The sequence below is a fragment of the Oryctolagus cuniculus genome, chromosome 12 (genome assembly GCF_964237555.1).
Source record: "Oryctolagus cuniculus chromosome 12, mOryCun1.1, whole genome shotgun sequence".
In the NCBI taxonomy this organism is placed as follows: Eukaryota; Metazoa; Chordata; class Mammalia; order Lagomorpha; family Leporidae; genus Oryctolagus; species Oryctolagus cuniculus.
In genome coordinates, this window is record NC_091443.1 from 102,454,705 (window position 1) to 102,469,704 (window position 15,000).

Below are 15,000 nucleotides of genomic sequence, written 5' to 3' on the forward strand. Positions count from 1 at the left end.
TAAACTTGTATAATTATTACATGTTAATTGAAAAATGCTAAACCTCTTGTAGAATATAAAAAATTAAAATCTGCTTGTCTAAAGAAAAGCACCTCTAGAGACATGAAAGACAAATCACAGACTAAAAGAAAATATTCGTAGTACCTATATCTGATGATAGTTCTCTGTACTAAATATATAAAGAATTCTCACAAGTCAATAATAACCAATCTTAAGTGATCCAAAGATTTGGAAGGGCACTTCACAAAATGAGATGTACAAATTCCCAATAAGCACGTGACAAAGCACACAGCACCATTAGTCATCAGGAAAATGCCAATTCAAATCACAAAATAACCCTACAGATGGACTGATTAGGATGGCTATGACGGAAAAGACTCAGCACGCCGAGTGTTCGTGAGGAAGTGGGGCAACTGAAATTTTCATTCATTGCTGGCAAGATAAAATGACACAACATAGATGGATGTGGAAAGGAAGCTGGGAAGACCAGATGGAAAGTGGCGTGGTGATCAGACAATGTGAGTGCTGCACTTGACTATGAGAGACCAGGGCAAGCAATTCACGGCTTTAACCACAAACAGGATGACTCAAGCTAGGAGATATTTCCCCTGTGTATATTACTGGGGATGAAGGATAAGCTGCTGAAACAAACAAATCCAATGATATTCTTACTTGAAGATAATAGAGCTTTATTTCTGTCTTGTATAACAGTCCTGATACAAGCAATCCAGATGTGAGGGCCAGCCCTACTTCATGTAGCCATTCAAGTTCTCAGATTCCTTAATGCTTGACCGTTCCGGGAGATGTTATCACCATCTGCATAGTCAGAGTTGGGATGCTGTCGTACGTGCATTTCAGCCATGGAGGAGGAGGTAAGTTCCTGTACTGAGCACATCCAGTGACTTATGCACCATGTCGTTACAGCTCATATGAACCCGAACTTGCTCTATCCGTGGCGCCAAGGCCAAGCAGAGAACTGCTGTCTTTACTATACACCTGAGACTTGTCTCAGAAAACTACAGCCGCCTGTCCAGGCTTGCTGAGGAACCAGGTGATGCTGAATCTTCCACCAGATACCCACAGAGAAGGTCACAGACAGCATAGTGAGCCTGGTTCTTAGAAGAGGGTTTATACCAATCTGCTTCCAGCCCATGGTTGGAAACAAAGTTGCGTAAAGTACCTCTGCCCTATAGCTCTGAGTTTTGCACAAGAAGTTCTCTGTACAGCTTGCATCAAGTCATCTTTTTTTCCTATTTTTAAAAAATCCATGCAAATTTTATCTTTCATTGTAAAATATATCCAGGACTTTTCATATGTCAAAACCATTTCAAAGGTGGACTTGTGGTGCAGTGGGTTAAGCTGTCATTTGGGATGCCCTCATTCCATATTGGAATGCCAGTCCAAGTCCCAACGACTTTGCTTCTGCTCCAGCTTCCTGCTAATGCATTCCAAGAGGCAGCAGGCGATGGCTCAAGTGGGAGACACAGATGGAATTTCTGGCTCCTGGTTTCAGCCTGGCCCAGCCCCAGCTGTTGTGGGCAACCAGCGAAAGAAAGATCTCTCTCTCTCTTTCTCTATGTGTGTGTGTGTGTGTGTTTAGTTTTTTTTTTTTTTTAATTTAGTTATTTATTTGAGAGGTAGAGTTACAGACCATGAGAGGGAAAGACAGAGAGAAAGGTCTTCCTTCCAATGGTTCACTCCCCAAATGGCTACAACGGCTGGAGCTGCAGCAATCCGAAGCCAGGAGCCAGGAGCTTCTTCCTGGTCTCCCACATAAGTGGTGGGGCCCAAATACTTGGACCATTTTCTACTGCTTTCCCAGGCCATAGCAGAGAGCTGGATTGGAAGAGAAGCAGTCGGGACTAGAACCAGTGACCATAGGGATGTCAGTACCGCAGGTGGAGGATTAACCTACTGTGCCACAGTGTCGGCCCCTAGTGTGTTTCTATATTGGTCTGCCCTTCAAGTACATGAAAATAAATGAATAAACATTAAAAAGCATTTATGAAGTTGGAGTAGTTTTATTTTTCTAATTTTAAAAGTAATATTAGGGTGCTTAGAAAAGTTCATGGGAAATGGAATTAAAAATGTTTATTTTGGTGCAAAATGATTAAATAATTTGAAATTCATGCATAGTTTTTCACAATATACACTTTCTATGAACTTTATGAAGACCTCTTGTATAGATATATTATAGAAAAAATTCAGAATGTGTATAAATTCATAAGAATAAGTCTCCTTTTATCCTGCAACCTCAAATAATTACTAGTGTCAATATTTTATGTATCTAATTCCAATTCTTGTCCATGAATATGTATATATTCATATATATTATTTCATACAATTGGAAGCATGTATGTAGTGATTTTATCTCTATATATTAATAATTACAGATCTAAATCTATGGTTTATTGATTATGTATATTTTATTGTATGGCTATAGTGTAACATATAAGCAGGCTCTTACTGTTATACATTTCTTGTATTACAGAAAAAGACGTTACACCTCTTACAGAAAAAGACGCTATACCCAACATTCTTGTTTATTGTGTCAATTATTTCCTTATGGGACTGGTATTGTGGAACAGTGGGTTAAGCCACCACTTGTGAAACCAACATCCCACATCAGAGTTCCTGTTCAAGTCCTGGCTGCTGCTCTTCTGATCCAGATCCTGCGAGTGCACCTGAGAAAGAGTGGGAAACGGCCTAAATACTCGAGTCCCTGCCTCTCACATAGGAGATCTGATGGAGTTCCTGGCTCTTGGCTCCAACCTGGCTCAGTTCCAGCCATTGCGGCAATTTGGGAAGTGAACCAGCAGATGGAAGATCTCTCTCTCTCTCTCTCCCTATCTCTCTCTGTCACTTTTTTTTTTTTTTAATTTACTTGACAGGTAGAGTTATAGACAGTGAGAGAGAGACAGAGACAGAGAGAAAGGTCTTCCATCCATTGGTTCACTCCCCAAATAGCCACCACGGCCGGCGCTGTGCCCATCCAAAGCCAGGAGCCAAGTGCTTCCTCCTGGTATCCCAGGCGGGCACAGGGGCCCAAGCACTTGGGCCATCCTCCACTGCCCTCCTGGGCCACAGCAGAGAGCTGAACTGGAAGAGGAGCAACCGGGACAGAATCCAGCACCCATGTGGGATGCCGGCGCCGCAGGCAGAGGACTAACTAGTGAGCCTTGGCGCCGGCCCCCATGAATACGAATGAATGAACAAATAAATATATAAAATAAATGAATAAATAAACAAATATGCCTTTAAATATTTCCTTATGATACATTTCTAAAACTTGAAAAATGAGTCAAAAGGACAAACATTGGACTTAGATATGTTTAAATTTGATATGTTAAATTATCTCATTATAGTACCTCAACTTCTCAAAACTTGTACCAACTTATATTTCTTATACCAATATGTTGGATATTCATTTCCTTTTATCCTTGTTAATTCTGGTAAAAAAGTTATTGAACTTTGTCCTCCAGGCTTTGAATTTCTTGGGCCAGTGTTGTGGTACAGCAGGTTAAGCAGCCATCTGCAATGCTAGCATCCCATAGGAGCTCCACTTCCAATCCAGCTTCCTGCTAATGCACCTGGGGAAACAGCAGAAGACAGACCAACTGCATGGGTCCCTGCCACTCATAGGGGAGATCCGGATGGGGTCCCAGGCTCCTGATTTTGGCCTGGCCCAACTCTGGCCATTGTGGCCCTTTGGGGAGTAAACCAACAGATGTAAAATCTCTCTTGGTGTCTTTCCTTCTCTCTCTGTAACTGTACCTTTCAAATATAAATGTATCTAAAAACAAATAATATATTTATTTTTATTATTTATTATTTATATAAATAAATATTTATAGAATATTTATTATTAATAAATAATATAATAAATTATAAATAAATCTTAAAAAGTAATTTTAATTTCTTTGCTTACTCGTGAGGTTTATATTCTCATATCTTTATTGGCCATTTTTAGTTTTATTTTAGCCATTGCTTTGTTTCTTTAATATTCACTTCTGATTTTTAAGAGTTCTTTTATTGTTAGTGTTAATTCCTTATTTATTATATATGATGATTCTTCATAGGCCCATCTATGGCTTTCTTCAACATTTTTCTTTCTTTTTGTTCCTCTGATTGAATAATTTCAAATGATCTTTGAGTTCATAGATTTTTTTCTCTTACTTGGAACTTTACTTTTATCATTTTTCTGCCTTCTCTTGCCCCAGAAAAGCCAGAATGGTGTCAAGAGCCACCTGGTTATTTTCCAGGGACATTTTCAGATTCTGCGCCTTTTCCCACAACAGCAGGGTCAAGGCAACCGTTGAGACCTGCACCTGCTATTGCAATCTCTGTGCTGTCTGTGGGAGCTTCTGCAGGCTGTGCATGGCAATGCCCAGGGTGTCATCCAGAGAGAGTGCACGGGGTGCATGAGGCATGTGGTGGCTGTTGCCCGGGGGACAGGGAGTCCTCGGATGAGCAGCACCGTGGAGTGCTTGGGAAGGCTTCGTGATGGAGGTCGTGAGCTGTTACGCAGGATCTCAGCCGCTAAGCGGGCTGCCATTGAGAACTGCATGCTTTCTGCTTCGCACTCCCTTCCCTTCTCCCTGTTGCTCATCATGCCCGGGTGACTCAGCCACACTGATTCCCTCAGTGTTCTGGGTGGAGCGAGACACACGTGGGTCTTGAGCAATCTCCTGAATGGTGGTGGTGGGGGCGGGGGGACTGGGCACTCACTTCACTCTCATTTCCTCTGGGAGAAACTGCAGGGCAAAGGGGCCTCACTCAGCTCCAAGTGGGTACAGGGATGCAGGTAAAGTGAAACTGCTCTTGAGTTCTTTTCTTTTTGTCCACATCCCAGGGGTGCTGGAACCTCAGCCAGACTGTGGGCTCCTACAGAGATGTATTCTCATCCGTGGGCTGTTGTCAAAACCCCATGTTTCGTGTGTGAAGGGGCGAGAACTGAACCTCTCGTTCTGCACTCTCAAGTCTTTTTAAACCCAACCTTCTACCTCCCTCTTCCCTGAGCCCCAGTCGTCACTACAGACAGTCATCAGATCGTCGCGTGATCTCTCAAACCTCACAAGTTGCTTTTGCCTACCTGGAAATTTCTCTTTTTCTGGCCTCCCAGATCCTTTCATTTCTAGGTTGTTTCATGCACACACAAGCGTGTGTGTGGTGTGTGTGTGTGTGTGTGTGTATTTTGTGTTGACTAAGCAGTTCTTCTTGTCTACTCTAAGTCCAAGAGAAGGATCAGCGCTGATTGAGCAAGTAAGAGAATTACTCCATCTTTGAAGGCAAAGGGGACAGCGCTTGCAAGCTGTGCTGGTGACTCTCTCTTCTTTTGTCCTCGTCACTCTGTACTTACAGTGTTCACGTCCCTTTCTGGCAGAGTCCAGAAAAGGCACTCAAAGGACACAGTTTTTTCTTCATTGCAAGGACCGCTGTAATCAGAGCATTGGCTACCACTGAGTTCAGCAACCTTCTGAGTCCCAGTTATGCAGATGACTCGCCTTCCCAGTTTCCAGCAAATTCTATGATCTCAATTGGTAATTTCAGTAAGGGAGTGGCTGGTTTGAGCAAAACATTTGAGCCCAAGCTATCGTCTGGAATTGCAAGACTCTACCTGACCTGAAATTTCATGTCAGTATCAATTTTTAAATCCCCTTTCCATTTTCCTTAGTTAGACTTTGTACAACACTAGATGCTTTGCTCTCCAGGTTCCTGTTTCCATAAATGAATTTGGAGATAATTTGCTTTACAAAATCTTTTGGTTTCTTTCTTAATAATACACTGTCCTGGCACACATTTGCTGAAATAGCATTAGGCAATTTCATGGGAAATGCTAAGTAAGTCTCACTCTCGCTTTCATGGTTAACCCAAGACCCAGGCTAGGATTAAATAGCAGACTTGCCTTGGAGGAATCTGGGTGTATCGTTCAAGTTGAAGTTGATGATGGAAGAGGAGAGCTGGGAAAAGTTCGCTCAAGCCAGAGCTCCCGAGTCAGATGAGAACGTGATGAAGATCCAGGCAGGAGTCCAAAGGGACTCATCGTGACGGCTTCTCAGCTTTGATTTTGGAGAAAAAGATATACACTTCTGGTGTTTTCACTTTTTGGGGTAAAAGATACATGTATTATATGCACAAAATAGCAATTCTTTTCCTTACGCACAGACCTGTGGAAAGATGGTAGATGAACAGGTAGCTAACTATTATTACCATCAACTTCTTTTTTTTTTTAGCATTAATTAAACACCTAAGAGTAATTGTGTATTAATTACAGAGTTCAACCAATAGTTTTTTTTTTTTTTTTTTTGACAGTCAGAGTGGACAGTGAGAGAGAGAGACAGAGAGAAAGGTCTTCCTTTTGCTGTTGGTTCACCCTCCAGTGGCCGCCGCGGCCGGCGCACCATGCTGATCCGATGGCAGGAGCCAGGTACTTATCCTGGTCTCCCATGGGGTGCAGGGCCCAAGGACTTGGGCCATCCTCCACTGCATTCCCGGGCCACAGCAGAGAGCTGGCCTGGAAGAGGGGCAACTGGGACAGAATCCAGCACCCCGACCAGGACTAGAACCCGGTGTGCCGGCGCTGCAAGGCGGAGGATTAACCTAGTGAGCCGCGGCGCCGGCTCAACTTATTTTTTTTAAAGATTTATTTTATGTATTTGAAAGACAGAGTTACAGAGTGAGGTAGAGACAGAAAGAGAGGTCTTCCATCTGCTGGTTCACTCCCCAGACGGCCACAACGCTTGGAACTATACCGATCCGAAGCCAGGAGCCAGGAGCTTCCTCCAGGTCTCCCATGTGGGTGCAGGGGCCCAAAGACGTGGGTCATCTTCCACTGCTTTCCCAGGCCATAGCAAGGAGCTGGGTCAGAAGAGGAGCAGCCAGGACTAGAATGGGCACCCATATGGGATGTCAGCACTTCAGGCCAGGGCTTTAACCCTCTGTGCCACAGCGCTGGCCCCACTGTCAACTTCTACAGCTTCAACTATCACTCATGTGCCAATGAGTCATAAGTATGAATCTCTAGCTTGGGGTTTGTTTCTGATTCTAGATCCAAAGGCATTTCCAACTAAAAAAGTCCCAGATGAAGCCATGAACTCTGAACTGCCCTCTCAGCCAACACTCCCTTCTTTCTCCTCCATTCCCATATCAGTGAATGACATTCCAACCACCTGTCAGGTCAGAGACCAAAGATCCAGCCTTGACTCACCTCTCCTCAGTACCTTATTCTTTATTACTTTAAAAAATTTCATGTAGAGGCCAGCACTGTGGTGTAGCAGGTGGCCTGAAGTGCTGGCATCTCATGTGGGTGCCGGTTCGAGTCCTGGATGCACTACTTCTGATCCAGTTCCCTGATAATGCACCTGAGAAAGCAGTGGAGGATGGCTCAAATATTTGGGCCCCTGCACCCATGTGGAAGATCCAAAAGTAGCTCCTGGCTCCTGGCTTCGGATTGGCCCGGCTCTGGCTGTTATAGCCATTTGGGGAGTGAACCAAGCAGATGGAAAACCTTTCTCTCTCTCTCTCCCTCTCTCTGTCTGTAATTCTACCTCTCAAATAAATAAATAAATAAATCCTTAAAAAATTATTGACTCTTTTCCAGAACTACCTCCCCATGAATATTTATGCTATTTTAAAACACACATTTGAAACTGTAGATTGTTTTGCATCGGAGAAAAACCACAGAAGAATAAATTTTTGGAATTTTTTTTTTTACAGATACATGCTTCTGTTTATACTTTAGTTCTCAACTGAATATCATTTTTCTTAGGAAGACTTTAACATTGCTGTCCTACCCACTGTGCATGTAGCTTCCTGTTATCACACCTCTGGGAGCATTCAGCACACTGGATCCACTTGCTCCCACAAAGCAGGCACACTTCCCTGTCATGTCATTGTGTCCACCAGACGTAGCACCTGTATGACAAAGGGAGATGGTCAATCAATATGCATGGCATTAAATCGCATGGGCTTGACTTTTCTTTAGGTTTCAGCTGACCTGATGTGTATGGTAGGGTCTGAGGAAATTGGTTCTTCACACTCACTCACAGAACATTTTTGCCTGAGAAAAGAAGGGATCAAAATGCTTAATAGGCCATCAAAATCCTCCCAAAGTTAATGTGTTTTGTAAAGCTTAATACATAGAAACGTTTTTATTGAACTTACAGTTGAAAAAAAAAGACTTTTCAAGTTTTCCTTTGTGGTGCTTCCAAGCCAAATATTGCCCAGGCGAGAGTGTAAGGAATATGTAGGGAAGCAGACTAAACAGGCGGGCTTCAATCTGCAGTGCACGGTGAGTGACGTGTAACACAGCCCTAGAGAAAATGTGTCTTCTTGATGGGCTATAGGAAAATCACATTTTCACACCATAAAGCGTACAGTGTCTAGAGCCATCCACTTTGTTACCTTATACTTTGTTCTTTATGCTCTAATCAGTCCCTTCTGGACATGTTCTAGCATTGTCAAAATGATGTGCTAGATGCTGAGGTTTTCAGAATTTCCAGGGTCAACACGTAAAGGAATGCAGGTTGCTTGGTTGTGCTTTCCTTTTCCTAAAGGGCAGCCTCTGTGAGTGCGTATCTTCCTGGACCTCCACACATTCATAAACACAGCGTTTCCATAACCCGGATGCATGAACAGGAACACAGCTCTGTGCGATGCTGCTGCCTTCTCGGGCTTCCCTGAGGGGATGAAGCCATTCCAGACCAGAGCAATTTTTGACTTATTTGGTGACTTTTCTAGTTTTCTGTAGACCCTTTATGCTGTCAGAAGGCAGCTTCTTGGCAGAGATTCTGACCCTTTCTCATATATAACCTCTAACTCACTCTCGCAAATGGGATGAACAAACTTGTTAGGACTGCGTGTGAAGTGAGTCGATGGTCTTGAGTGAGATCCTAGTGTTTGTTTATTTGCGAAATGCTTGAAGTGAAGGCTCAGAGGTCCTTTTGATGACTGGTTGGGTTGTGGAGAGACGAGGAGCTTCCCAGAGGTAAGCTGCAGATTAGAGAGAGATTGCTACAATATACAAGCAAATTATGAAAGCAACCTCAGAAGTTGCCATGGAAGGAACTATTGCAACTTTATAATGTCTACACTTCAAAAAATCAGGGGAAAACTTGATGCTTGAGCAAGTGCAGAGACTGCCCAGAATCCCCCAATGTGTGTGGCCAAGTCTGGACCAGAACTGAGTTTCTGGACTACAGCTCCATGTTCCTCTACAGCAACTTTGTGCCTGTCAGGGGAAAAAGATAGAGGGATCTACTGAGTGACACTAGCAAATCTATTCTTACCAGGCTCTGTATTGTCTGCTGTGTTCCACAGTGGAGTCTATGCAGATACATGCCCATGGGTATGTGCAGATTATCAGGGTTATCTCCAAGACTAAGTCAAGTCAGCAACTTCCTAGCCCTGGAGAACAGACAAGAGGCAGCCTCAGGTTTGGGATCTGGAGAGTTTTGCTTGTCCTGGAAAGGTCATCAAATCCCAACTCTGTCCTTTACAATACTTTAGGGGACTCCAGTCTTCCCTGTCCCACCCCCAATATCTGGAACTGTGTAGAGAGAGCCTTCTCTACACCACCCCCACCTGCCTGACATATTTTGGTTGGCTCAGCCCTCCAGTGCTGCAGCAATGTGAATTCTGAAGGTCCTGGCTTGACATCGCAGACCTGCTTGGTCTAGGACGCCGAGAAACTCCTTGGGGAACTCAGTGCAGGCTGAAGTGAAAAACCAAGCTCAAGGGCAATGCCAAAACTCACGGAGCCCCTCACCAAGTGGAACTACCTTCTGTCACAACCACTCCTCCCATGGGCACCTTTTGCTTACGAGACAGAAAAGCAAAAGGATGGAGAGTTGAACATTTTGTCAAGCAAATTTCCATGTAAAAGAACAACTCATTCTGGAGAGAGATGGGGAACTGTCAGCACTGACTGAGCCTGTCTTCTGTGTGGAGCTTGGCACATGTGGTAGATGCTGTCAGTGAGGACCTCCTGCTTCCATACTCCTTTGCCAGCAGGTTCATCTGCCCCCAGCACGTGCGATGGCGCAGCTAACAGCTTACACCCAATACCTTTCTGGACCATTGTCCTTGCTATGGGGGTGGCCTTGGTTGAGAGTATACCCTTTTGTGCCTGCTTCAGTCCACTCTACTTTCTGCAGGGTTTGCCTCCAAGTCCTCCTTTTCTCCAAGCCTCCAACACTGCCTTGAGTTTGCTTCCCAAGTCCACTTCACAATCCTCCAATCAGAAAGAATAATTATGTATCAAGAAGAAATTAAGACTGATACTTCGGCCGGCGCCGCGGCTCACTGGGCTAATCTTCCACCTGCGGCACCGGTACCCCAGGTTCTAGTCCCGGTTAGGAAGCCGGATTCTGTCCCGGTTGTTCCTCTTCCAGTCCAGCTCTCTGCTGTGGCCTGGGAAGGCAGTGGAGGATGGTGCAAGTCCTTGGGCCCTGCGCCCGCATAGGAGACCAGGAAGAAGCACCTGGCTTTGGATAGGTGCAACGCGCTGGCCGTAGCGGCCATTGAGGGGTGAACCAACAGAAGGAAGACCTTTCTCTCTGTCTCTCTCTCTCACTGTCTAACTCTGCCTGTCCAAAAATAAATAAATAAACAAATAAATAAATAAATAAATAAAAAGACTGATACTTCTTCCCTCTTAGGGTGAAACATACTCACACCTGACACCTCCATGGCCAATACTTTCTCTCTGTATTTCTTTCCTATGAATGTTGCACTCTTGTGCCTTTTTGTTGGGTTGATAGATGATACTGGGAGTAGTGGTAGGAATCTGGGATGCATCCAGGAAGCAGATCCTGAGATAGATGACAGGCAGGAGAAACGCAAGAAATGGATCTCAGGCAGGAAATGGAACACGGGTTCCTAGACCTGAAATTCACTGCCATTGTCACCAGTAGTGGGGTTCTCATGGGTAGTCTGGAAGTTAGACAGGGAGGGGCCTGACCCACCACTTTGGAGATAGATTGGGTGGGGAGCTGCAGCCAATGCTCAGACCCGCCAGACTGATTCCTTTGGGGTTCACTTGCTCCTGTTTACAATCTTATGGCTTTTGCAGTGTCTTATTTAAGCATCTGGGACAGGTCTCAGGGAAGGGGATGAAGAGTAGGAGAAAATATTCGGTGGGTGACTGAGGTGAGAGTTGGTGTCTCCATTTGGGTGGAGTGGTGAAGGAGAGTGTTAGTGCGGAAGGAAGTGAGGCTGTGAATGTGGGGGCAATATCTGGGGGTCCAGCCAGCAACTCACCCATTCCTCCATGGAGTCTGTCTTCCACGGCTCTGTTTCCGGAACTCAGAGCACTTCAGCCAACTTCGTAGGACTGCTTGACCTGCTGGAGTTGAAAGGAGCACAGAACTTCCATGCAATTTTTCTCTTCTGCTTTTTGCTTCTGACCAGCTAGCTGCTCTTTTAGAGTGGCTGGCCTGATGTTAGATGGAACCTACAAGAGAGAAAGGCTCAGTCCTGGCCTTATTGCTGATTGTGGGGCACTCCTTGGAGGCTGCCCATGGGAAAGGAGACAGGAAGTCCGGATCAGACATTAATATCTTAATGCTCCCAACCATGTCCCCCAACTCCAAGCCTTCTTAATGCCTTCCTGAGTGGTAGACACTGGGGGCACAGCTCAATGCAGCAGTCACAGCACAAGCATCCAATTTCTTTTGAGTTCTCCATTTCCTCTTGAATATTCATGTGATTTTTGCAATTGACTCCATGATAGGTCAGGGCTGGTTTTAGGATGGAAATAACCCAAGAAGCGGGATAATGCAGTTGCTAAGACCATGCGATGCTTAAACTTTACTAGGTTAGTCTCCTCATTTGCAAAATGAGACTCTAAAGAATATCAATCTTATAAGCTGTTGCAATGACTAAGTGAGCTAATACAAGTAAAGTACCAGCACAATGCCCAGGGCATGGGAAGTGTTTAGAAATGTTCACAAGTTGATCCTTCTACTCTACTCGACATAAGACCACCCCGTCAATCCTTGTTATTTCCAGTTTTGCTATCTGTGAATTCGCCTCCTTGAAATAATTTATTTGTAGCACTAAAAGCGGTATTTGCAGCACTTTTAGAGAGTCCATTCGACAAATGGGGAAACTTCTGAGTAGCTTGCAACGCTTGTTTCCAAGGCAACACTGGGCCTTCTTATTTCGGCTGGCACACTGTCCACAGTGGCCTGGAGGTGTCTTTGTGGCCACGTGTTCACACTTTCACCTCTTTTGTTGATTTCACTGTTTAAAACAGCGCTGAGCACAGGGCAGAAGTGCATCCTGGTGTTCCCATGTGGAAGAAAGCCGTGTCCTGCCCTGGGAAGAAAACACGAGTGTTGGATAAACCTCATGGGGGCAATCGTTGTAATGTGCTGGCCATGGGCTCGGTGTTAACGAATTGACCACGTATGTCAAATCAGGTGCCTTGAAATGGAAACACACATAAAATGAAGTGATGTGTTGATTGACAAAAATGTTGTGGCCAGAGGCTGGCAGCAACCTAACTCTGCACGTCCCCCTAGGGGGTGATGGCTCAGCATTCAGAGTCATTACTCGGGAGACTTGACAGCCAGGTGAGTAAGCACAGTCGTCTGTACCGAGGTGAGTTCTGGTTGAGCCCAGCCCTGACCTATGTGCTCGGCTTACTTCCCAGGTGGAGAGGCAGTCCTGGGGCCCTCCTTTGAAGGCAGAGGAGAACAGATGAGCAAAGCGCGCAGGGCCAGCTCCTCCAGCAGAAGCGCCCCCTGCAGGTGTAAGGTGCCAGCCACAGTACAGGCAGGGGAGCGCTGCCAGGGGGGCTGGAGAAGCCCGGGGCTCCAGCCATGGCTTCTCCCTTCATCCTCAGATCCTCAGATCCCTAGTAGGAGAAACGAGATGATGATGCTGACTACTGCCACAAGGCCTTGGGTGAAAATCAGATGCTGACAGAGACGGGTACACGCGGAAATGGCTGTGATGGTACTAGGGTGAGGGCGGAAGGCAGACTTCAAAATGAATTCCCTAGCCCTTGGCTTAGACCGCCAAGACCAGGCCAAGGCCAGGGCCAGATGCCTCTCCCGACTTAACTTCTGGAAGCCCGCAGGGCAGCTGCTGTCGCTGTTCCTCCTGTCTCTGACTCAACCAAATCCTCTGCAAATCCCGGGTCCGGGCATTGCATTTTCCCTGCAGCCCTGGAGCTCCGTTACCCAAACCTGCCTTCTACGAGGGGGCGCCAGGTGCCCAGCCAAGTCGCTGGTGGTGGCCGGCAGCCCAGTGTCCGAGGGCCCTCGGGGCGGTGAGCAAGCGCCAGTGAGTCCACGCGCCCGGGTGTTAGCCCTGTGCGTGGGGCGCCGCGGGGGGCCGTGGCGGCGCAGGCCTGGAGGGGGCCACCGGGCTCCGGCTTGGGTCCCGCCTGGCCCGGCGCGCCTAAGACTCTCAGGCACGAGCCAGCGGTTCCGGGCAAGCCTCCGTGTGGCCGCTGGGCCTGACTGCAGAGCCGGCGCCCGCGCCCGGGCGGGGTGGGTGGAGGCTCTGGGAGTGGGGCGGCCGGCATCCCTGCTCCGGCTGAGGCGGGGCGGCCCGGCTGGCTCGCGGCGCAGCGGCCGCCTTTCCCCAGCGCGCCTGACGGCGGCGGCGGCGGTGGCGGCGTCGGCAATCCCGGCTATTGGCACCACGCCTGGCGGCCGGCCCAGGGCGAGGAGTGGCTTCCAGGAAGCGGGCGGAGGAGCGTTCCAGCCGAGTCTCGCCGTCGCCGCGGCCCCGCGCGCTCCGGGCAGCCCGGAGCCGGCCCCTCGCGCGGTCTCTTCGCGCCCCCAGCGCCCCTGGCGCAGCCCGAGGGCGCGGTGCCGGCGCGCGGGCCGACGGACGCTCGGGCGCGCAGTGCACTTGCCGGGCGGTGCAGGTGGCGGCGCGCGCCCTCCGCCTCTGGGCCGGGGCCAGCGCTGCGCTCTGCGCGCCCGGAGGGGGCGGGAGAGGCGGGGCGGCCCCCGTCCCAGCCCCATTTAACTTCGCGGCGGCGGCGACTGCGGCGCCGCGGGCTGGAGGCCGGCGTCGGGGAAGGTCCCGGTCCCGGATTCCGCACGAGGTGTTGACGGGGCGGCTGTGCCGGCCTCTCTCCAGCGCGCGCCCTGAGCCCACGCAGCCCCGGGCTGCACGTCCCTGACGCCGCCGAGGCGCAAGGTGGGTGCCCCGAGCCGGGCGCAGCGGGGTCCCCTCAGGGACCCAGAAAAGGGTCTCCCCAGGGGGAGAGAGGCTCGGGTGCAGGGGGCCTCAGAAGCAAGTGGGCGAGGGGATGGCTTATGCGGGGCGAGCGCAGGACTAGGGCGCCCCTCAGGTTTTGGAGACTGGTGCAAACGTGCTCCCTTGTGTCCCAAGGATCCGGGGAGGCTTGGGAATCTCCACAGGCTTGGGGTTGCTCAGGACCGGGGGGTTCACAGGTAGCGCGCGGGCTGACGGCGGCGCGTAGCCTCGAGCGTCCGAAGGTCCTGGCTGTTGGCACCGGGTCGCGGGCGCCTGGAGCGCGGAGGGCTGGGGCGCGGCGCGCGCGGTGGGAAGTGGGCGTGGGGGCGGTGGGGACGCTGCTGGAGCAACTGCGAGGCCCCGGGGCGGAGGGAAGAGAGCGCGCAGGGGAAGGCCGGTGCGAGCAGCTAGCGAGCAGGGGGCGCACAGCCCCGGGGCCGGCACCCGCCGCCTCGCCTGCAGCCCCGAGTCGCCGCCTCAGGTCGGAAACAGCAGCACATTTGCGGATCGCATTAGGCCAGGCCCTTAATGCTTTCTCCAGATGGAGAGAAGCCACCGACCCGCCCCCGGACACCGGCTCCGCCAAGGCGCCCGCGAGGCGAAGGGAGAGTCGAGTGTGACCTCGGCTTTTCCAGTCCCGACTCGTTCGGATTTCTCTGTAAATTGACAGGCACACTCATTAAAAAAAAAAAAAAAAAAGCCACACGCACGGCCTGGTCCTTTCCCGCTGACCTCTGCTGGTTTGTCCTAACAGGGAGCGGTGCCCCCCAAGCTCCCTCT

General features: G+C 48.7%; 2 protein-coding genes across 3 annotated transcripts in view; both read left to right on the forward strand.

Moving 5' to 3' along the window:
- The window catches only part of SH3GL3 (SH3 domain containing GRB2 like 3, endophilin A3), a 154,790-nt gene extending 152,060 nt beyond the window's left edge, over positions 1-2,730 (forward strand). Inside the window, exon 9 of one of the 2 annotated variants that reach the window (XM_070054575.1) lies at positions 2,492-2,730. In XM_070054575.1, the coding sequence (XP_069910676.1) occupies positions 2,492-2,610 (119 nt within the window). In that variant the 3' untranslated portion in view covers positions 2,611-2,730. Of the gene's footprint in view, positions 1-924; positions 1,059-2,491 lie in introns of those variants that run through there. The other variant, XM_008275275.4, reaches the window with a different exon arrangement.
- An 11,239-nt stretch (positions 2,731-13,969) lies between these two features.
- The window catches only part of ADAMTSL3 (ADAMTS like 3), a 411,707-nt gene continuing 410,676 nt past the window's right edge, over positions 13,970-15,000 (forward strand). The window contains exon 1 of the mRNA XM_008275279.4: positions 13,970-14,160. The gene's annotated coding sequence lies outside the window, so the exon portion shown is untranslated. The remainder of the gene's footprint in view (positions 14,161-15,000) is intronic.